This window comes from Oncorhynchus mykiss, chromosome 13 (genome assembly GCF_057628025.1).
Source record: "Oncorhynchus mykiss isolate SJ-2025 chromosome 13, ASM5762802v1, whole genome shotgun sequence".
Lineage (NCBI taxonomy): Eukaryota > Metazoa > Chordata > Actinopteri > Salmoniformes > Salmonidae > Oncorhynchus > Oncorhynchus mykiss.
In genome coordinates this window covers 36,544,337-36,568,962 of record NC_143034.1, presented here as the reverse complement: position 1 = coordinate 36,568,962, position 24,626 = coordinate 36,544,337, and the positions used below count along the sequence as shown (strand labels likewise).

General features: G+C 42.1%; 1 protein-coding gene and 1 pseudogene across 4 annotated transcripts in view; one reads left to right on the top strand and one right to left on the bottom strand.

The window, feature by feature from the left end:
- The window catches only part of LOC110487375 (uncharacterized), a 49,289-nt gene extending 41,206 nt beyond the window's left edge, over positions 1-8,083 (bottom strand). The window contains exons 1-3 of one of the 3 annotated variants that reach the window (XM_090196094.1): positions 7,316-8,066; positions 6,414-6,500; positions 3,781-5,949 (exon numbers count right to left, since the gene is read on the bottom strand). In XM_090196094.1, the coding sequence (XP_090052220.1) occupies positions 6,427-6,500; positions 7,316-7,661 (420 nt within the window). In that variant the 5' untranslated portion in view covers positions 7,662-8,066 and the 3' untranslated portion in view covers positions 3,781-5,949; positions 6,414-6,426. Of the gene's footprint in view, positions 1-3,780; positions 5,950-6,413; positions 6,501-7,315 lie in introns of those variants that run through there. The other 2 variants (XM_090196092.1, XM_090196090.1) reach the window with 2 other exon arrangements.
- A 5,295-nt stretch (positions 8,084-13,378) lies between these two features.
- Positions 13,379-24,455, top strand: LOC149978863 (uncharacterized; annotated as a pseudogene). Its single transcript, XR_016485467.1, has 2 exons — positions 13,379-13,453; positions 23,125-24,455. The product of XR_016485467.1 is annotated as an uncharacterized LOC149978863 (transcript).
- The last annotated feature ends 171 nt before the right edge of the window (positions 24,456-24,626 follow it).

Below are 24,626 nucleotides of genomic sequence, written 5' to 3'. Positions count from 1 at the left end.
AGTGTGAGGTTATTTTCCTGACACCACACTCCGAGGGCCCTCACCTCCTCCCTGTAGGCCGTCTCGTCGTTGTTGGTAATCAAGCCTACCACTGTTGTGTCGTCCGCAAACTTGATGATTGAGTTGGAGGCGTGCGTGGCCACGCAGTCGTGGGTGAACAGGGAGTACAGGAGAGGGCTCAGAACGCACCCTTGTGGGGCCCCAGTGTTGAGGATCAGCGGGGAGGAGATGTTGTTGCCTACCCTCACCACCTGGGTGGCGGCCCATCAGGAAGTCTAGTACCCAGTTGCACAGGGCAGGGTCTCGAGCTTGATGACGAGCTTGGAGGGTACTATGGTGTTAAATGCCGAGCTGTAGTCGATGAACAGCATTCTCACATAGGTATTCCTCTTGTCCAGATGGGTTAGGGCAGTGTGCAGTGTGGTTGAGATTGCATCGTCTGTGGACCTATTTGGGCGGTAAGCAAATTGGAGTGGGTCTAGGGTGTCAGGTAGGGTGGAGGTGATATGGTCCTTGACTAGTCTCTCAAAGCACTTCATGATGACGGAAGTGAGTGCTACGGGGCGGTAGTCGTTTAGCTCAGTTACCTTAGCTTTCTTGGGAACAGGAACAATGGTGGCCCTCTTGAAGCATGTGGGAACAGCAGACTGGTATAGGGATTGATTGAATATGTCCGTAAACACACCGGCCAGCTGGTCTGCGCATGCTCTGAGGGCGCGGCTGGGGATGCCGTCTGGGCCTGCAGCCTTGCGAGGGTTAACACGTTTAAATGTCTTACTCACCTCGGCTGCAGTGAAGGAGAGACCGCATGTTTTTGTTGCATGCCGTGTCAGTGGCACTGTATTGTCCTCAAAGCGGGCAAAAAAGTTATTTAGTCTGCCTGGGAGCGAGACATCCTGGTCCGTGACTGGGCTGGATTTCTTCCTGTAGTCCGTGATTGACTGTAGACCCTGCCACATGCCTCTTGTGTCTGAGCCGATGAATTGAGATTCTACTTTGTCTCTGTACTGACGCTTAGCTTGTTTGATAGCCTTGCGGAGGGAATAGCTGCACTGTTTGTATTCGGTCATGTTACCAGACACCTTGCCCTGATTAAAAGCAGTGGTTTGCGCTTTCAGTTTCACGCGAATGCTGCCATCAATCCACGGTTTCTGGTTAGGGAATGTTTTAATCGTTACTATGGGAATGATATCTTCAACGCACGTTCTAATGAACTCGCACACCGAATCAGCGTATTCGTCAATATTGTTATCTGACGCAATATGAAACATATCCCAGTCCACGTGATGGAAGCAGTCTTGGAGTGTGGAGTCAGCTTGGTCGGACCAGCGTTGGACAGACCTCAGCATGGGAGCCTCTTGTTTTAGTTTTTGTCTGTAGCCAGAGATCAACAAAATGGAGTCGTGGTCAGCTTTTCCGAAAGGGGGGCGGGGCAGGGCCTTATATGCGTTGCGGAAGTTAGAGTAACAATGGTCCAAGGTCTTTCCACCCCTGGTTGCGCAATCGATATACTGATCAAATTTAGGGAGTCTTGTTTTCAGATTAGCCTTGTTAAAATCCCCAGCTACAATGAATGCAGCCTCCGGATGAATGGTTTCCAGTTTGCAAAGAGTTAAATAAAGTTCGTTCAGAGCCATCAATGTGTCTGCTTGGGGGGGGATATATACGGCTGTGATTATAATCGAAGAGAATTCTCTTGGTAGAATTTAGTAGAATATGGATGATCTTCTCTGTGCTACTGAGTTTGTATGCCAGTGTAACGGTGTAATGAAGTTACATTTTTAAAATATTTGTATCCTCTATTTAGCTAGGCAAGTCAGTTAAGAACAGTGCCTTAGACCGCTGCGCCGCTCGTGTGATAAAGGTATGGGATTCTGGGTAATCCACAGGAGATTTATGGAGAATTTGAAAATGTAGTGGTCCTGGGATAGAAATGTATAAAATTGACATTACATCATTAAATCCACGTTTTAAATCATACATTAGCAATTTATGTTTTAGTAACTACTGTTGTTGGTTTGGTGTCAAGTCAGCCTCTCTTTATATGTTATTTGCCGAATCTCAGTTTTCCATGTGGGTTTTATGCTAAAGTTCCCTCTTTCAAGTTGGTATCTAACTGGAAAATGGATCTTCTTTAGGAGTGCTATTTTTACCCTGTCGACTACTGATCATTCATCCACACTGTGTGTCTCATAAATGCAGGTCATTTATGACAAATGTATTAAGTATATGTTTTACAAACTCATTAACACCAGCGAGTTTATTAGCCCGGTTTTGTTAGTTTAGGTGTATTATATTTATTCGCCACCAGAGGGGGACATTGAGTAATATTTCAGGTTAATTTGATAATTTTTGATACTAAAATGGATGACAGTTTATTCTGATGTACTGAATATGAGACACACGGAAATAATGTATTTATTTTTATTATAGTAAATTAGGAATTAGCAGGAAATGTTAAATCCACTATATGATCAAAATAACTTTGATAGACATTTCAACTGTTTTTTTGTTAGTATATTATAGGGCAGATTTATGTAGAATTGCTGTGGGAGTGCTGTTTATATCCTGTCACTACTGATCATCCATCCATACTGTGTGTGTCCCATCATTGCAGCTTTGGAAATAAATGAACTATCCATTCATTGCTCCTTCCTGACAGACTCACTAAACAGAGAACATCCCTGGTCGTCCCTACTGCCTCTGATCTGACGGACTCACTAAACACAAATGCTTCGTTTGTAAATTATGTCTGAGTGTTGCAGTGTGCCCCTGGCTATCTGTAAATAAAACAACAAGAAAATGGTTCCGTCTGGTTTGGTTAATATCAGGAATTTGAAATTATTCATACTTTTACTTTTGATTCTTAAGTATATTTAAAACCAAATACTTTGACTTTTACTCAAGTAGTATTTTACTGGGTAACTTTCTATTAAGGTATCTATACTTTTACTCAAGTATGACAATTGGGTACTTTCTCCACCACTGATTATGAGTCTAATCTGCTCTCCTTCAACATGGTCAGCCTCATTATGAGTCTAATCTGGTCTCCTTCTACATGGTGAGCCTCATTATGAGTCTAATCTGGTCTGCTTCAACATGGTCAGCCTCATTATGAGCCTCATTAATTGTCTGATGAAAAAGAAAACCCACACACTGATCAGTATCAATCAGCCTTTTGTTTTCTTTCAAGTTATTAACTAATGATTAGCACACACAAGTTCTCAGATGTGTGAGTGCTTTACCTATTTCTAACAGTATCATTTCAAATGGAGAAAACAACTCAGCAACATGGAAACAATGTGGGAGGATTAGCAAATCCTGTTTCAGTATCGAAATTACAAACCACATGAACAAGTGCATTGGACATGTCTATGAGGTCAATACTAATCCATCATGTCTGCATTGGACACACCTATGGGCCAGCAGGTAGTCTAGTGGTGAGAGCATTGGGCCAGAAACCAAAAGGTTGATGGATCGAATCCCGAGCTGACAAGGTAAAAATCGGTTGTTCTGCCCCTGAACAAGGCAGTTAACCCACTGTTCCCCGGTAGGCTGTCATTGTAAATAAGAATTTGTTCTTAGTTAAATGAATAAAATCACTTTTTAAATGTAGCAGAATTAAATATCCACAACATTCATTCTGTGGGTACTAGATTGACTCAGTTCACAGACTGTCAGCCAGACAGTGATTGTGCAATATCATCAGACTAAATTAGAGTAACAACCAAATAAAAAAGACAAACAGGGAATGTTCAATGACCCCAAAACACACTACACTTCATTCAAAGAATCAACACTTTATTTCATATCATGAAGAACACCTGTGGAAATGGGCAGTGGGTTTAGTCATCCATCTGACTCCAAAACAAGCCATGATTGAATAGTGTCTAATCCAAATAATCAGCACAATGTCAGCTGTTAGTGCAGGGCTGGAACAGAAACCTGCACACCCAGTAGCTAGATCTCTAGCAGCAAGGTTGGCCATGTATTTTCTAGGTCTCTGCATCGTCTCTTTAACAGTATTGGTGTAGTCATACAACTTATTGTAACAGTAAACCAACAGCATATTTAGAAAGTATTCAGACCCCTTGACTTTTTCCACATTTTTTTACATTACAGCCTTATTCTAAAATGTATTAAATAATATTGTGTTCCTCATTAATCTACACACCATTCCCCATAATGACATAACACCCCATAATGACAAAACAGAAATACCTTATTTACATAAGTATTCAGACCCTTTGCTATGGGACTCGAAATTGAGCTCAGGTGCATCTTGTTTCCATTGATCATCCTTGAGATGTTTCTACAACTTGATTGGAGTCCACCTGCGGTAAATTCAATTGATTGGACATGATTTGGGCACACCTGTCTATATAAGGTCCCACAGTTGACAGTGCATGTCAGAACAAAAACCAAGCCACGAGGTCAAAGGAATTGTCCGTAGAGCCCCGAGACAGGATTCTGTAGAGGCACAGATCTGGGGACCAAAAAATGGGTACCAAAAAATGTCTGCGGTATTGAAGGTCCCCAAGAACACAGTGGCCTCCATCATTCTTAAATGTAAGAGGTTAGGAACTACCAAGACTCTTCAAACAGATCAGTCAGGGGAGAAGGGTCTTGTTCAAGTATGTGACCAAGAACCTGCTGGTCACTATTATGACAGAGCTCCAGAGTTCCTCTGTGGAGATGGGAGAACCTTCCAGAAGGACGACCATCTATATAGCACACCTCAGTAAAAGGCACATGACAGCCTGCTTGGTGTTTGCCAAAATGCACGTAAAGGACTGACCTTGAGAAATAACATTTTCTGGCCTGATGAAACCAAAACGTAACTCTTTGGCCTGAATGCCAAGCATCACGTCTGGAGGAAACCAGACACCATCCCTACGGTGAAGCACGGTGGTGGCAGCATCATGCTGTGGGGATGTTTTTCAGTGGCAGGGACTGGCAGACTCATCAAGATCAAGGGAAATATGAATGGAAAGTACAAAGATTTTCCCACTGATATCCATATCATGCCGAAACCAATTGATAAGGGGGCAAACATTTAGGGTTCTACATTGTGACATCATTAAAATACTCCTACTACAATGTTAAAACATTCTACATTGTGACATTATTTCATTGATATCATGAAACAACTCCTTTATGAATGTATTTTCTGATGTTTGATCAGAGATCTTTTATCAGAGTATCTCTTGTCACATTGATCACAGCTATAAGGTTTATCTCCTGTGTGTGTTCTCTGGTGTACTGTCAGATCACTAGATGTAGTAAAAATCTTCCCACATTGGTCACAGCTATACGGTTTCTCTCCTGTGTGTGTTCTCTGGTGTGATATCAGGGTGCTTAACTGAGTAAAACTCTTCCCACATTGATTACAACTATGAGGCTTCTCTCCTGTGTGTGTTCTCTGGTGTGATACCAGGGTGCTTGACTGAGTAAAACTCTTCCCACATTGATTACAACTATAAGGCTTCTCTCCTGTGTGTGTTCTCTGGTGTCGAATCAGATGGCTTGATGTAGTAAAACTCTTCCCACATTGATTACAGCTATAATATTTCTCTCCTGTGTGTTTTCTCTGGTGTGATAACAGGTTGCTTGACTGACTAAAACTCTTCCCACATTGAGTACAGCTATAAGGTTTCTCTCCAGTGTGACTTCTCATGTGTACTTTTAGTGAATCTGATCTTACATAACTCCTCCCACATAGATTACAGCTATAAGGCTTCTCTCCTGTGTGTGTTCTCTGGTGTATTTTAAGTTCTGATGAAGATTTGCAACCTTTCCGACAGTCAGAGCAGCAATTAGATTTCTTCCCTGTGGGTCTCTGCTGGTGTTTCTTGAGGTGTTCTGATATGGAGAGACTCTTCTCTGCCCTGTCAGCATCCTGAGGATGTTGAGGCCCCCCAGAGGATCCACGATAGTCACATCTCTCTCCTGTGTGAACAACAAAGTCAGACAGATGGTTAAAGGGCCACAACAGCAGAAATCCACTGTAAAAGGTGATGCCAACAGCGTTGCCATGATGTTGTACAAACAATGACATCTGTAATGAATGTTCAAATTATTTGACATTTGTCTTAAGACAGTCAAGTAAGCATCAAAAGTCATATTTTGTCTTGTTTTCACATTAGTAGTAACATCAATGATTGTAGGCTAGAAATAAGTTTCCAAAGCAGTGTGCCAGACGTATTTTGGTCTCCAATATAGGCCCCTTTTCTGAAGGTCTATGTTATTGTTAGGTGAAGTTATGGGTCCTACAGTGGGTCTATGTTATTGTTATGGGTCCTACAGTAGGTCTATGGCAAGACTTGAAAATTGATTTCTAGATCAACAACCAACTTGACAGAACATTAAGGATTTTAAAAAGAATAATGAATATTCACGTGAAGATCAGTCACCTATTGGATGACATCACGGCTTCCCATCTAGCCAACTCCTTGAAGGCCTTATTATGACATCACTCACTCCTTCTAGTTTGCAGTTGTCTAAAAAAACACGATTTTGCTCAAAACATTTATTTGTTTCCCTTTAATGTTTATACTTTACTGTATTTATATATCACTTTTCAACTGGAAAAGTTTTTTAAAAATCACTGGAGGACGTCATGAACAATTCCGACAGTACAAAAACATATTTAAGTGTAGAATGCCCTTTTAAAAATCACACATTAGTTCAACAACTGCAAAATTTGTGTCCCTGTTTTATAAGACAGTACTCACTGCATTTACTGGTGTTAATCAGATCAATGTCCCTGTTTTATAAGATAGTACTCACTATCTGCCAGCAGCATACCACCGCTGGCTTGCTTCTGAAGCTAAGCAGGGTTGGTCCTGGTCAGTTCCTGGTTGGGAGGCCAGATGCTGCTGGAAGTGGTGTTGGAGGGCCAGTAGGAGGCACTCTTTCCTCTGGTCTAAAAAAATATCCCAATGCCCCAGGGCAGTGATTGGGGGACACTGCCCTGTGTAGGGTGCCGTCTTTCAGATGGGACGTTAAACGGGTGTCCTGACTCTCTGAGGTCATTAAAGATCCCATGGCACTTATCGTAAGAGTAGGGGTGTTAACCCCGGTGTCCTGGCTAAATTCCCAATCTGGCCCTCAAACCATCACAGTCACCTAATAATCCCCAGTTTACAATTGGCTCATTCATCCCCCTCCTCTCCCCTGTAACTATTCCCCGGGTCGTTGCTGCAAATGAGAACGTGTTCTCAGTCAACTTACCTGGTAAAATAAAGGATAAATAAAAACTATATTTACTGGTGTTAATCAGATCAAGGTCCCTGTTTTACAAGATAATACTCACTGTATTTACTGGTGTTCATCAGATCTCCAGTCCTCTCTTCTTCGTCCTCCTCTAATGTGACAGTAATCTCCCCCTCTTCATCCTTCATTCCAAAAACGTCTTCATCTTCTTTCACTTCATCCTCCACTCCAAAAACCGAATATTCCTCTTCTTTCACAGTAACATCTTCCTCCTCTTTCACTCTGAAGGCGTCTTTCTCTTCTTCTTTCACAGTAACAGCCTCACCCTCTACTTGTTTTTGTATTGTAATAGCCTCCTCTTCCTCCTCCTCTTTCACGAGAGCTTCTTTCTCCGTCCAGTAGACCTCATCTTCTTTAGCAGGAGGAGAGAAGCTTAGTGAACTCATGGTCGTGGATAATAGCTAATTAGCATTAGCGACTAGACTAGTGCTAACTTAACCAGCCAGCAAGTTGACTTACAAAGTAAATATTAAAGTAAATGGGGTAGCTAGTTGTTTACACATAAGTATGTTTAAATCATAGTGGCAAACAAACCAGGAAATTGTCTAAAGAACTTGAATGTTCCGACTTTGTTGTCTAGCGAGCTACCGAGGTGGCTGCAGTTGTTGAAGAAGCGTTCCGTCCACTAGATTATACGTCTCAGTAGAAACATCGCCTGAAAGACATATATCGCCATCTGCTGTCTGGAGGGAGGAAACGCAGTTGAGGAGGGAAAACTATTTTTCTTTTCTTCATTCTTCATTCTTCATTCATTCATTATAATATTATAAAGCAGTTTAGGGAAACGTTTTTTTACTCTCCATTAAATATGAATATTATATCAACACGTACAAAGAGCAACAAGTGTTGTTTGATTAGTTCAGATTTTTTTATGAGAATTTAAAACAAACTCTACATCTACTCCACATCGGTATTTCTGATTCAGTCAAATAACTAGATATCAAAATAAGCACCTAGTTATTGATACCCTTGATAAAGATGAGCAAAATGTATGTATAAAATAAATAAATAAACTTTACCCACTGCCAGGATATGTTAGCCCAAAACCTGGTTACCTCTCTGCTAGGAGGCTGAAACTAGGGCCATAAGTGGATCTTCCAGCAAGACACATCAACATCCATGAAGAATTGGTTAATTGGGCACAAAATCAACATTTTCTATGGCCATCACAGTCTTCGGGCTTCAACTACATTGAAAACCTGTGGTTTGAATTGAACAGGGCAGTCCATAAGCGCAGACAAAATTAATCAAGGACCTTGAGAGATTCTGTATGGAGGAATGGTCTAAGATCCCACCCAATGTGTTTTCTAATCTCATAAAACATTTCAGTGTCGTTATCCTCCCAAGGCAAAGGTGCTGGAGTATTGAAAACATGGTTGTTATTTTTTTTTTTTTTATATATATATTTTACATACAATATATCTCAGTATTTGAAATCTTTTTTTAATAGAGTCATTTATCTCATCTTTATCAAGGGTGTCAACAATTTGTCCCCCACTGTACCTCCATACTGCTGCTACATGGTGTAACAATACATCATGTAGATGTATATAATGAACAGACTAGATTTATACTGCTCCGAAATGGTGTAACAATACATCATGTAGATGTATATAATGAACAGACTAGATTTATACTGCTCCTACATGGTGTAACAATACCATTCAAAAGTTTGGGGTCACTTAGAAATGTCCTTGTTTTTGAAAGAAAAACTAGTTTTTTGTCCATTAAAATAACATCAAATTGATCCGAAATACAGTGTTGGCATTGTTAATGTTGTAAATGACTATTGTAGCTCGAAACAGCTGATTTTTTTATGGAATATCTACATAGGCGTACAGAGGCCCATTATCAGCAACCATCACTCCTGTGTTCCAACGGCACGTTGAGTTAGCTAATCCAAGTTTATCGTTTTAAAAGGCTTATTGATCATTAGAAAACTCTTTTGTAATTATGCTAGCACCACTGAAAACTCTTGTGCTGATATAACAAAGCTTTTGTAAACAGTGTTTTTCAATAACAATCATGCAGTAGAACAACAATAATCATCCCCCTGTTGACCCCCTTCTTAAGACGTGAAAACTATAGCAGAAAGGAGAAGGAGGATATAACGAAAACAAGAAGCCCCCTCAAGTCCTAATCCTCTTGTCTCCCCATGTCCCCCAAGGTAGTGCAATGGTGGTGGTTGCATTCGTGGGTATACATAAGGTGGTGCTTCTAACCTTGTCTGGTGTGCATGGTGGGTCTGTAGGTGTAGTGCTACGTTTGGTGCGTGTGAGATTGAAGGGAGTGGTGCTAGGAATGTTATCAGGGATAGGGGTTGGGGTGAGAGGGGTTGATGCTTTAGTATGTGTTTGTTGTTCTATTAACCATGTGAGAGTGCCTAGGGTTACTCCAAATATCAGTAGGAATATCACAAACAGTGGTTCAGATATTCCTAGCTTTGCCCAGGGAGAGAGAAATATCCCTTTAACTGGGCGAGGTTCCTTTATCAGGGTTAGAGGGGTTTGATGCCCCATCACCTGAGTCAGGAATTTATTCATTTGGAATTAAATTTAGGCTGTTCAAATCAGCTCTGACTTCAGTCAGTGTTCTGGAAGGAGTTGGGGCTGGGGTGCAATGTGTAAGGTGGTGCCAAGGTGCGCCTGATTTACCTTTGACCTGGACTGAGTGTGAAGTAACCTCCTTCACCTCGTACGGTCCAGTCCACCTGGGTTCCAGCCACTTTCTCTTGTGGACTTTAACCCTCACCCAGTCACCAACCTTTACCTTCAGTGTTGGCGTGTCCCCCGGCAGCTCCCCCTCCTGGAACTTGTGAACCTGGGTAGAGAGTGCTGCAGAGAGAACCGTCAGTTTTTTCACATAATCAGACATTACAATTTGTTGTACATCAAGGGCGGGCATATGACCTCCCTCCCTTGGTGGACCAGGCATGACTCTTCCAGTCATAATTTCATGAGGAGAGAGATGGGTGCCTGCTCCTGGTGAGGCTCTCATGGCCATCAACGCCAGAGGCAGGGCTTCAACCCATGTCAACTTCAAACCTGCACACACTTTAGCTATCTTAGCTTTCAGATTTTGGTTTGACGTTCCACCAGACCTTGAGATCGGGGCCTGTACACAGATCCAAATCTGTGGGTTATGCCAAATCTTTCTTCCACCTGTCTCAGGTGTTTGTTACTGAAATGTGAGCCATTTGTCAAATTTGATTTGTCTTGGGATGCCATACCTGGGTATTAGTTTGGTTTGTAGCTACTTAACGACTGACCTATCATCCCCCTTTGCTGTTGGTATTGCTTCTACCCATTTGGAGAACCTATCTACCATAACTAGGAGATAGTGTTTGTCTTTAGATACATTGTCGGGGCCCATGTCGGTGTAGTCTATACTAATGTCCTGAAAACATGCATTAGGTACTGGGTATGAGCCCATTGGTGTTTGATATGGTTTCTTTGGGTTGTGGCTGTCACAAACATTGCATTCGTCATAAAATAAGTCAGTCATATTTTTCATGTGAGGGTGCCACCAGATGTGCAAGACCATTTGGAGGGTCTTTAGTTTGCCTTCGTGTGTGGGGCCATGTGCTTCTCGTAAAAGTTCTGGACAAAGGTTTGCTGGGGCTACCTGTGCCGGTAATGGTACTGATGCTATTAGTCTCTCCATCTGTGTCTTGTGTTTGATTGGAAGATTTCCTGTTGTGGTAAAGTTTCTGCTTACCCACTGTGGTCCATCAGTGTGGACTGCTCCATGGGCACAGGCTGAGTCTGTATAGATATTCACAGTCTTTCCTTTTGCTCTGATGAGGGCCTGGGTCAATCCGATGATTTCAGCTAATTGGGCAGATGCTGGTTGAGGGATGATGGCTGATTCAAGGGTGACATGTGAGCCGTCTGGGAGTTGCTGTACCACCGCATAGGCTGCTATGTTTCCTTCTTCTCCTTTGTAGCAGCAGCCATCAGTGTACAGCCGTTGGTCGGGATTAGTCAGTGGTTCATTCTTCAGGTCTGGTCTCAGTTTTAGTTCTTGTTCCGCTCTTTCAGCACACGAGTGGGGCAGTCCTTCTTCTGCGTTGAGTGCATCTGCCATGTTTTTTTGTCAGTGTTCACAAACGTGATAAGTGACTGTGTGCATTTGTTCTGGATCTTGGTTTTTCTTTCAGCACTGAACGTGAATTCTTTGCTCATCAGATATGCAGCAACGCCATGATGGGTGTGGATCTACAATGGATGACACATCACGAGGTGAGCTGTTTTTTCAATAGCTTTTGCTACTGCAGCAACGTATCTGGAACATGTTGTCTGTCCTACCTCAATATGGTCAAGTTTGGAAGAGTGGTACATCAAGACCCTTCTCTCCCCCTCTTGTTTCTGGAATAGGACGGATGAGGTGAATACCTTCCTTTTCAGAAACATCCAAATGGAACTTGTTCTTGTAGTCAGGTGCAGTCAGAGCTGCTGCCGCTGATAGATGATCTGTTTTCAGGAGTGCAATGGCTGTTGATGCTTCAGCCGTCCAGGCCAGGGGAGAATGGAGGTTCCTGGGTCCAACATCACGCACTATTTCCCTCAGGGGTTCAGTTCTGGATGTGTGTGCCACCGATATGGAATCAGATGACAGCATTTGAGGGAACTTGATAGCAGAATAGGTGCATCCTGTGTCTACCAGGAACTGATGGGGAACACCCTCAACTTCACACATCATAGTTGGTTCAGTATATAGTTGAAAATATCGGCTCCCCCCTCCTGCCGCAGGTGGTGGGCATCTTCATGGCCAGGGCATGGTGTCCCCAGCCATTCCCTGGAACTGCGGTTGGTTGTAGTGTAGATGAGGGGGTCCTCCTCTTCCTCTTCCTCTCCACTGCTGTTGCTGCGGGGAGAGTGGTTTCATGCAATCTCTGGCAAAGTGACCGGGAATTCCGCAGTTAAAACACTGGTAGTTTCCCCCTCTGTATAGTCCAGTGTAGGGGCCCCGTTGAGCTCATTGTGGCTGTTACTGTTGCAAGATATACTGCTGTGGGGGAGGGTATTGGGGTGGTGGGGCCCCCATAGGGGCAGTGAGTGGGGCTGCCTGCTGTTGGATCATCTGAGAGACAGTCTGGGCCACTATTTGAGAGATGTCTGTTTTGGTGCCTGACTCCTTCGTTTCTTCCGCCACCATCTGTTTCTTAGGTTTTTCTCCTTGTTGTGCTTCCTTCAATTGGGGTTTCAGGAGTTGTACCAGGAGGGACTGCACCTGGCTCTCAGCACCCCCTCTTTCCTTATTGTTGTCACATGGTGGTGCACATGCGTATTGAATTGGGTCAGAGGAAGTGCAATCAACCCTACCGTTCCTCTCAGTTTCGTTTTCACATCTCCAGGACACCCGTTCACCACCATTTCCTTCCACATGCTGAGTGTGGTGTCTGTGTGATCGAATGGTTCTTCGTGGACCGATCTCCATGTGGTCTTAGCTCTGTCCAGGTATGCCGCAGGTTGCTCACCTGGGTTGATTGTAAAGGAGGATAAGGTGGCGTGGTTCCTTTCTGTAGGGTACGTTCTCCGGAGTGTTTCGGACCCCATTGATTCGGTCACTTCGGTTACTGTTCCTCTCATTATGCCTTCCACACGGTAGGCTCCCTCTCTGTTGTTTTCGTGGTTAGCCATAAGCTCCCTGAGTTCCTTAGCTCGAGCTATTGATGATTGCAGCAGCTCCTGCATCTTAGTCACGTTTGGACCTCCCCTTGGAGCTGGGGTGAGCACCATGTCAATTTCTTCTTCGTTTTCGGTATCCATGCTCTGATGACTGTCCTCCCTATCCGTCTGATAGAAGTGGTTTGAATCTATTCCTGTGAGTAGGTGTCCTCTGGTTTCAGAGATGAGAGAATTCACAGAGGAGCATTGCGGTCTCCGTTCCTGGGGGAGGCCTCCTGCGCCTGGAGTCCCGGTTTCGAGCTGTTCACATACAATATGGCCACCCGTTATCCCCAGTGTCATTTCCCCTTTTAGCTCCCCTTGCTGTACTCTCAGAACTGGAGCCTGTATTGCGGGAGGTGCCCTGGGCAGGAATGGGTTGTTACCGTGGAATGGGTTGTGTGACGGGCTCCGGTGATTTTGTCCCTTTGAGTATGGCGGGGGCTGAACTGCCTCCATTGACAATTTTGGATATAGTGAGGGAGAAGCGGCCTCAGGGGGAGCCGTGGGCAAGTTCTCAGGCAGGGCTTTAACATCCCCCGACGCCACAGTAGCCACGCACATCATGTCTGGTGTGTTTTTGGGCTGCACCCTCCTACACTCCTCTATAGCCCATGTCCCAACCTTCAACTCTGCTTCTGCCCGTTCTTTCTCTCTTGTCCCTTTATTTTTGAACAAATGAGCTTTGTTCCTCTCTGTCTCACTTGCTTTTACATGCTCTACTGCGTCCTCTAGTTCTTTCTGCATATCTTGGAGTTTCCCCCCTGTAGGGGGTCCTCCTCTAAAGTAACCTGCTTGTGTCCATTTTAGCCGTAATCCTTTCCACACTTTCTCCACTTTCCCATACTGTTCTTTACCTCCCGCTCTATCAATCATACTCTGATCTAAATATGAATTGAATTTGAGTTTGGGCGTGGTGGCTGCAGACATTTTATCTAATTAGTCTGATAATGTGTATAATGCGTTATCTAGGTTTTAGTCAGTCCTTTGTGTGGTGTTTATTTCTATCTTTGTATACTCAGCCCGTCCTTGATCGAGACCAGGGATGTACTGCGGTGCTGGCTCAGGCTTATCTCATGCGCCCCCACCCTCGCACAGAAATATTTTATCAGTAATGTGGTGGCAGTTACGTGTGTGCCTCTCCGGCATGTAATTTGAATTTGTTCAGCGATTTATTTAGGTATTCTCTAGAAATGATTCGGCGATTTCCTTTTGGATTAGTATATTAGTGAATTTAGGCGGTTCTAGCACAAATGTCAGAGTAATTCTATCTCTTTAGGAAATACCGATAGAATTTAGAAAAACCAAAAATTGTTCAGCGAATTATTTAAATACTTTCTGAAAATAATTGAGCAATCACCTCTTGGAACAATATGTCAGAAAATTCAGGCGATTCTATAACAATTGTCAGAATAATTATATCTCTTTAGGAAATATCGATAGAAATAGAAAAACCAAAAATCAGTGTTTAGCTCAGCATCTGTCAATCAAAGTCAGTACTCAGCTCGGCGGCTTATTTAAGTACTTTCTAGAAATAATTCAGTAACTTCCTTTTGGAACAATATGTCAATAAATTCAAGCGGTTCTATAACAATTTTCAGAATAATTTTAGTACTTTAGGGACCGTTTTTTTTATTCGGATTTGTTCAGTGATTTATTTAAATACTTTCTCCAAATAATTCAGCAATCACCTTCTGGGACAATATATCAGAAAATTCAGGCGATTCTATAACAATTGTCAGAACAATTTTAACACTTTAGGCAATACCAACAGAATAGAAAAACTGAAAATCAGTGTTTAGCCCGGCGGCTGTCAATCAAAGCGGCACAGCGATTCGACTACTAGTTGGCTAGCCTAGCAGTAGGAGTACATAAAAGCCCAGTTACGTAACTTAGCCACGGCGGTTACTCCGCAACAAACGTTTCTTTCAATTTAATTTCCCCGGTCTCAAAATCGTGGAACGTCAAACCTGGTTCATATATTGTCTCAATACCACATTCATTCGTATGAAATTCTCATTGAATTTCCAATATCCATTATTGTGTCCTTTACGTGTTAGAACACAGCCACTATTTAACTTCACCTCTATACACAACCTATATATATATAATTAGGACAGTTTTCTATGCAGATTTCAGAACAAATAGGGTCCCAGAAGGAATCTAACACATTGGTCAATCACAATTCACACATTCCTATTAAAATAACTCACACAATAGTCGAATTAATAAAAATAAAAAATAAAAAATACAAGTATATATATTTTTTTTTTTAGGAAAACAAGATCTCTTTGATCAATGCCTTAGGTTCTTATGGTTAGGTTCTTATGTAAAAATAATTTGGCAACGATTCATACTCACACTCAGTACTTCTGATCAAAATTTGGTTTAGACTATAATATAATATGCAGATTTCGATTTAACAGGTTCTGCTTACCTTTTGGTAGAGCGCTCTGATCAGGTTTCCTGAGGCAAGACGAATGGTTGATGGTTTCCTGTACTACCGATCACTCTTCCGCCGCTGATTTGTCTCGCCTCTCACACCAACTTATCATAGATCGAATTCAGGAATAACCATCCTCATGCAACCAAGTTTGTTAGTGTTCAAATACTGGAGAGTTGAGACCAAATCACGGACGCAGGACAGAGTGGATTTCAGTTGTAACAAAAGGCAGTTTATTAAGGTCAAAGATATCTTGTCCTGCAGTTTAACGTGCACGGACTTAGCCATATGACTCAGTATGGAGTCAGCTGAAAAAGGAGTTAGACAAAGGTTACAGCAGTTTTTATACATGGAATAATGTAGGTAGAATCTTGTCGTGTCGCCTTCTGAATGGTCCCGAAGGGTTGGAGGCGGACCTGCTCTAGCCAGAGCAGGAGCCCCATTGGTGCACAGCAGAGTCTTCTGCTCTGGGCACCCGACCAGTAGAGGGGGGATGAAGTGTGTGTGTTTATGCAAGAAGGTATTTGTGTGTCAGGGGATCGTGGGGTAGGGAGAACTGAGAGGGGCAGTTTTATGGCTGGGTGTGTGTGTTCGTGCGATGGAATGTCTATGTGTGTCCTGGGGTCGTGAGACAAGAGAACTGAGAGGGGCAGTTTATTGTTGGGTATATGTGTTCGTTCCTGTTTGGGCAGGGATACGTGCAATGACTTGAGTCAGGCAGATTAATTTGGCGCTGAGCTATGTGTATGAATATATGTATATATGACATTAGCTTCTGGAGGTTCTTGAGTGTGTTCTAAAAATTAAAAATAATAGCGATTCCGAATCACATTGGGTGAGGCAGGTTACCGGAAGGTATAAACAAATTAACAATCGAAAAGAGATAGAAAGTAAATATGGGTCCAGTGAGTGTTTGGGACGCGGCGATTCAGGCCTGTGCTAACAAGCTAGCAGTTAGCAGGCCGAATTAGCAAGCAAGGAGATAGCAAGGGCTAGAGAGAGAGTTAGCCTTTGGGGGACGTTGCGATGGGGTGAGTCTGTTTATTCCTCTTCATGCGGTGACATCGATAGACCGGTCGTGGGTCCGGGTATTGTAGCCCAGGAGTATGCTACGGTGGTAGCACAGGGGCTCTGGCCGGGCTAGCTTCAAGCTAAGTGGGTGGAAACGCTAGCCAGGAGTAATCATCCGGGGTTGCGGTTTAGCTAGATAGCTAGTTGTGAATTTCCAGCTGAAAAATGTTCCGTTTGCGGTGGGAATCCGGGGATAAAAAAAAAAAATAGGTCTGTTATGCTCTGGTTAGAGTTGCGTTGTTCGAACTGGCGAGAGCTTTCCGAGCTAAAGGTTAGCTGATGACCGGTTAGCTGAAGACCGCTAGCATAGCTGGTAGTTAGCTGGCTAGCTTCAGTTGAGGGGTTCCGGGTCCGAAGTAAATATAAATACTTTAGAAAAAAATAGCTACATTGGGTGAGGCGGGTTGCAGGATAGTATTTAGAAGCTGAGGTTTAGTAGAATGTTTTAAAAGATATGCGAAGAAAAATATGTAAAAACAAACAAAAACAAAAAAAACGATATATACAAGGGACACGACACGACAGGTCTTACTGCTACGCCATCTTGGGGGTTGGCAGTTCTGGTAACCTGTCTCCCCCCTTCATCTACACAGATTGAAGTGGATTTAATTGGTGACATCAGTAAGGGATCATAGCTTTAGCCTGGATTCACCTAGTCTTTCTAAGTCATGGAAGGAGCAGCTGTTCTTAATGTTTTGTCTACCCAGTGTATAGCACTACAGATAATCAAGTGCTATTTGCTTGTGATGCATTTGTTCTGTTGTTTACAGGATGATGTGTATCTTATAGAGCGTGGCTTTAAGGGAATAGTATGGTCACATGTAGATAAAAAAGAATGTGAAAAATGAACAGAGAAAATGTATATCAACACACTACTTATTCATATAAGTATTTATTAATCATCTACATATTCATATTGAGCTTCTACGTCTGTGTACAGGAACGTATTATTTGGAAGAGAAAATGTATCAGCTTATTGTTAAATAATTATGACGTTCTTTCCAATACAAAATTGTGTAGTAACTAGTGTTTCCAAACTGCGTTACCCACTCCAGACAGCAGATGGCGACGAGCATCTTTCAGTTGACTCTTCTTTCGTATAATGGACTGGACGCGACGCTTCTTCAGGAACAACAAGGCGCCAACTCTTTCAACCACGTCGGTAGCTTGCTAGCCAACATAAAACTGAAAGATTGACGTTTTAGACCATGTTAATGTACATTATCTAATCTCAGTGTTTTAAACGATTTTCGGTTGACGTATCAACTGGTTCAATTTGCAAACGTGTTAACGATTGATACTGAGCCTAGCACTAGGCTAGACGCTAATGCTAGCTAGCCAACATCCCTGACCATGAGCTCACTAAACTACTCCTCCCTTGCTAATGAAGAGGGGGTCGGCTGTTTGGAGAAAGAATATTTCAGAATGAAAAAGGAGGAAGAGGAGGCTGTTATAGTGAAAGAAGAGAAAGAACCGTTTAGAGGAAGAGGATGCTATCTCAATAAAAGGTGAAGAAGGAAGACGTTTTGGCAGTGAAAGAGGGGACAGAATATCAGATTAACACCAGTGAGTACTGTCTTAAACAGGGGCACAAACTATGCCGTTGTTGAACTAATGTGTGGTTTTAAAGGGGCATTCTACTGAAGTTCTACACTTGAATATGTTGTTCAGTACTGTAGGAATTTTTAAAGGGTCAATCTGCCATTGGTTCATATATTTTTGGGACTTTTCAATTAGATGTATTGAATTCTCCATGTGGTAAATATATTAAAGTTCCCCTCATCTAATATAACAGGCTTTTAAAATATCTATATAAATATATAAATATCTATCTATATTGGTGCATATTTTCTACTTAAAATAACAAAGGCCAACCATTTTGTGGAACGACCCTTTTACATTTGCATCACAAACAATATTTTAGGAAATCATGATGAAAGTGGCCATTTTAGACTCTTGTAAGACTCTATGATTGCAATAGATGGTCATAAGTTTACCATCTGTTTGATGTTCTCATTCACACAGGAGAGACACATGACTATCGTGGATCCTCTGGGAAGCCTCAACAACATCCTGATGCTGACGAGGAAGAGAAGAGTCTCTCCAGATCAGAACACCAGATGGTACAGCTTGGTCTGGTCTAGCATACAGCTTGGTCTGGTCTAGCATACAGCTTTCTCTATCGGGCTCTGAGTCTGGGATGGGTTTCTGTAGAGCACTTCATGACAACAGTGACATCAGCATCCATAATGATGTGCGTCTGTGTCCCCTCTTTATGGTTACCAGGACAACGCTAGCCCTTCCTCCCTCCCGGAGTCCCCGTGTCATGCCTCTCCTGTTAGCACCTTACTGCTGGGTATGAAGAGGTTGTCTGTGCTGCTGGTGGACTGCAGGAAAACAACGGGGCTGAGTGGAACTGTGGGAGGAGAGGAAAGAGAGGAAAGAGAGGAAAGGATCAGATTTGACTCAAAGTAAGTGCTGTAGTTCAGTTTGAACAAATAAATATATCTATTCATTGGTATCTGTTACCAGGACAACCAGCACTGTTCTGTTCGTTTTCAGGAAGATAGACTGGTGGATATGGATGTTATGAATATCATAACACTGAAAAAGGATTCTGCCAATGAAAAGAGAGAAACCAATAGACCATATAAAACCTTGATGAAAGTTAGATTTAGAGAGAAAGTTTCAAGATGATCCATTGTAAGGTGCTTGTTTTACATAAACGTTTTCTCAAAACATTATGGATGTTACAATGCCTGTCCCAGTCAACCCACCTATCTTTACACGACTGTAGAACATGGAAACTAAACTCAAGACACTGTTAATTAATTAACTAATACTGGAGGAAAGCTGTGATCAGGCTGCCTACTCAAGAGAAAGCTTCAAACTGTAACCAGTGCCTGCAACCTTGTTTAGGTTATCAATCAACCTACCAGGGTAGTTACAAACAGTACAGAAATTGAATCAACATATTTTGATCATATCTTTACTATTGCTGCAGAAATGTGTTTGAAAGCAGTATTCAAATTCATCGGATGTTGTGATCACAATATAGTAGTCATATCTAGGAAAACCAAAGTTCCAAAAGGCTAGGCCTAGTGTTCTATATAAGAGGTCATACAATTGTTTGTGGTGATTCCTATGTTGTTGATGTTATTAGGTTGTTTTTTTTCACAGTAAATAACTCACGAACACTAGAGAAGCTTTAACCAAGTTTAATAATTCCCAAAGGTTCTGTACATCTGTAATTCAGACCACCCAACATTTGTTCCATCCAGATATATATCCCACTTAAGACACTCCTCCTTCTCTCCAATCCTTACATCTTATGGTTCCACAGGAAGAGAGTAAAGAGGGTAACAGGATACCAGACCTTTATCTCCCTGATGAGAATCTGTCCTGACCTCAACCCCTCCTTCATCTAATCCACAGATGTTCATCTGTCTCCCCTGTTTAACACTTTGCTCTCCTCTCGTCCACCCAACACATTCCAAAGCCATCTGTCTTTCTTCAGAGAACCATTAACTTCTGACATAACACCCAGTCTCTTTCACTTCCTATCACTTCTTTAATGTCTCCATGTTCAAAGTTTAGCCGATTCCAACAATGGAAACAATATTTGTTGGTCCGTGGTGTGTAATGACGAGCAACCAGACGCTGCCCTTGACACGTTTATGAAATTGCTTATCCCAGTTACTAATAAGCAAGCACCCATTAAGAAAATGACTTTAAAAACTGTTAAATCCACATGGATTGATGAGGAATTTAAAAATGGTATGATGAAGAGGGAGGCAAAAGAGATGGCATATAGGTCTGGCTGAATAACTGATTGGCAAACCTATTGCAAATTGAGAAATAATGTGACTAAACTGAGTAAAACGAAGAAACTACACTATGAATTACATGAAGAATGATTGTAAAAAGCTTTGGAACTCCTTTGATGCAATTTTGGGCAAAAAATCAACAATGACATGTCACTGGTGTCTGACAATGTGGATGGAAAATGATTGAGGATAATTGCGGCCGATTTTGCCAGTTCTATTCGCATTATCTTCAATTTAAGCCCACAATTTAAGCCCAAGTGTGTTCCCTCATGCTTGGAGGGAAGCTAAAGTCATTCCACTCCCCAAGAATAGTAAAGCTCTCTTTACTGGTTTAAATAGCCATCCAATCAGCCTGTTACCAACCCTTACATGAAAATTTAAAAAAATGGTGTTTAACCAGATACAATGCTATTTTACAGTAAACAAATATAGACTTTCAGCTTATAGGGAAGTTCATTCAACTAGCACAGCACTTACAAGTGACTGATTGGCTGAGATAAATTGATGATACAAATATTGTTGGGGCTGTTTTGTTTGTGTCAGTGCGGCTTTTGACATTATCGATCATAGTCTGCTGCTGAAAAAAAAACGTATGGCTTTACACCCCCTGCTATATTGTGGATAAAGAGTTTTTCTTTAAAATGTAACCTTTATTTAACTAGGCAAGTCAGTTAAGAACACATTTTTTTTTTCAATGACGGCCTAGGACTGCCTTGTTTAGGGGCAGAACGACACAGTTTTACCATGTCAACTCGGGGATTCGATCCAGTAATCTTTCGGTTACTGGCCTACCACTCTAACCGCTAGGCTACCTGCCGCACCAGAGCTACCTGTCTAACAGAACACAATGTTCTTTAATGGAAGCCTGTACAACAAAATCAAGGTAGAATCAGGAATTCCCCAGGGCAGCTATTTGGCACCTTCTCTTCTTCAATCCTTACAAACAACATGCCAATGACATTTGAGTTAAGCCAGTGTGTCTATGTATGCGGATGACTCAAACCTGTACACGTCAGCTACTACAGCGACTGAAATGACTGCAACACTTAACATAGAGCTGCAGTTAGTTTCAGAATGGGTAGCAAGGAATAAGTTAGTCCTAAATATTTCTGATTACCTTAAGTTACATGGCCTACTATGCTAATTCTGTAGCGGTATTGTTAGAGGGGGTAAATATGAAGATTTTGTTGGTGTGCCAGGCAGGTATTAACCCTAGTTAATAAAGTTAGTTATTACCTATTTTAACATTATTATTAAATATTATTAAAACCGAAAGGATGAGAGTAGAATAGATTAGCGCTTCCAGACACATTCTAAACATGACGGGGACTTAAAGGAGGACTGTAGCATCTAATGATGAAACATTATGGAGTCTTAAAGGAGGACTGTAGCATCTAATGATGAAACATTATGGAGTCTTAAAGGAGGACTGTAGCATCTAATGATGAAACATTATGGAGTCTTAAAGGTGCCCCCTAGTTTCAAGAGTTAATGTGCCATGACAGGTTTTAATGTGTTTGAGCCAATCAGTTGTGTTGTGACAAGGTAGGGGGGTATACAGAAGATAGCCCTATTGGGTTAAAGACGAAGTCCATATTATGTCAAGAACAGCTCAAATAAGCAAAGAGAAGCAACTGTCCATCATTACTTTAAGGACCACCACAATAATGGAAGACCCAGAGTTACTTCTGATGCATAAGTTCATTAGAGTTACCAGCCTTAGAAATTGCAGCCCAAATAAATGCTTTAGAAGTTCAAGCAACAGACACATCTCAACATCATCGGTTCAGAGGAGACTGTGTGAATCAGGCCATCATGGTCAAATTGCTGCAAGGAAACCACTACTAAAGCACACCAATAAGAAGAAGACTTGCTTGGGCCAAGAAACACGAGCAATGGACATTAGACCGGTGGATATCTGTCCTTGGGTCTGATGAGTCCAAGTTTGAGATTTTTGGATCCGAGCGTCATGTCTTTGTGAGACGAGGAGTAGATGAACAGATTATCTCTGCATGTGTGGTTCCCACCGTGAAGCATGGAGGAGGAGATGTGATGGGGTGCGGGTGCTTTGCTATTGACAATGTCAGTGATTTATTCATTCAAGTCACACTTAACCAGCATGACTACCACAGCATTCTGCAGCGATATGCCATCCCATCTGGTTTGGGCTTAGTCCCACTGTCATTTGTTTTTCAACAGGACAATGACCCAACACACCTCCAGGCTGTGTAAGAGCTATTTGACCAAGATGGAGTGCTGCATCAGATGACCTGGCCTCGACCTCACCCAAATCGAGATGGTTTGGGATTAGTTGGATCGCAGAGTGAAGGAAAAGCAGCCTACAAGTTCTCAGCATATATGGGAACTCCTACAAGACTGTTGGAAAAGGATTCCAGGTGAAGCTGGTTGAGAGAAAGCAAGGGTGGCAACTTTTGAAGAATAAAATATATATTTTGATTTAACACTTGTGGTTACTACATGATTCCATGTGTTTTTTAATCATTTTGATGTCTTTATTATTCTACAATGTAGAAAATTGTAAAAATAAAGAAAAACCCTTGAATGAGTAGGTGAGTCCAAACTTTTGACTGGTACTGTACATTCAATTCCCTGACAACAGCTCCAGTGGACATTCCTGCAGTCAGCATGCCAATTGCCCGCTCCCTCAGAGATCTGTGGCATTGTTGTGTGACCAAACTGCACATTTTCGAGTAGCCTTTTATTACCCCCAGCACAGGGTGCACCTGTGTAACAATCACGCTGTTCAATCAGCTTCTTGATATGCCACACCTGTCAGGTGGATGGATTATCTTGGCAAAGAATAAATGTTGACTAACAGGGATGTAAAAAATTCTGCAAGACTCGGAGGAACCAAAGCCAGGGACGTCCAAACCAGCAAGACGACACCAGTGCTCCCACTGTGGAAAGAGTTTTAACCAGAAAACACCTGAAAGCTCACGAGAGAATACACACAGGGGAGAAGCCTTACCGCAGCTCCCAGTGTGGAAAGTGTTTCAAACGGCCTTTTCATCTGAAACAACATGGGAGAATACACACAGGAGAGAAGCCTTACCACCTCTCCCAATGTGGAAAGTGTTTCAACAAGAGAGGACTCCTGAAACGGCATGAGAGAATACACACAGGAGAGAAGCCTTACTACTGCTCCCAATGTGGACAGGGTTGTAGTGCGTTATGGCACCTGAAACAACACGAGAGAACACACACACGGGGGAGAAGCTTTACCACTGCTCCCAGTGTGGAAAGTGTTTCAGCCAATCAGGGACGCTGAAACGACATGAGAGAATACACACAGTGCAGAAGCCTTACCACTCCTCCCAGGGTGCAAAGCTTTTGCCCATTTAGGAAGCCTGAAAGAACACATTAAACTGCACACAGAGGAGAAGGCTTAGAAAAGCTCAGACTGTGGGAAAACATATTACTCATAACAGTCATTTAAACGTCATTAGAGAATCCACACAGGAAAGAGAAATTACTTCTCTTAGCGTGTATATTGATATACATCACATTGACTTAGAATTCATCAGAGAACATACACAGTGCTCCCGTTGTCTTATATTGTTGACTGACAATGTGTTTACCTGTCTTTACCAGATGAAATTAAATGGTACAGGGTATACTCAAACATATATTTGTTTGTTTTTATTAGAAAACATGAAGTGAATATGGAGTCTGTCAGTTTGAATATAAAGAAGATCAGGTTCCTTCTTTTAAACGGTCCTTTTTTTAAACTCTTTGTCTGTGTTTATCTGGGTGTGTCATTCCTCCAGCACAACAGATAATCAAATGATATTTGGATGTGATGCATTAGTTCCATTGTTGACATTTGCATTGTTGGCCCACTGATGATTTAATGAAATGAAAATGTTCAGACTCTAATGGAAAATTTTAATTGTTTGTGTGTCCACATAACTGAGTATGTGACTAACCTTGTGAAACTGTCCTATTATAATCTCCTGTTTTTGGGACTATCATCCTGTGTTGCAAACCAATTTGCACCTGTGTCCTTGTATGAATAAAGTCCCGCCCAGGAACAGGAAACTATAAAGATATGTGCTCATTCCCCAATGCTTCAGGAATTCAGACTGTCTACACTGCGCTGTGTAACTCTGTTATTCTCTCTGAGCTCAGAAATAAAGAATCTTGGTTTGACTTGGACTCCAGCAGATCCTTATTTTATAATATCCACCACAACTCTCCCAAGGATTGCTGTTTATCATTGTCTCAATGAAGAGTTCCTCTTTCGACTTTCCTGGGGGCATTTACAAACCTCCCACTGGTTGAATAAAAGTTTTTACCCGAATGATGAGATTATTATTTTAT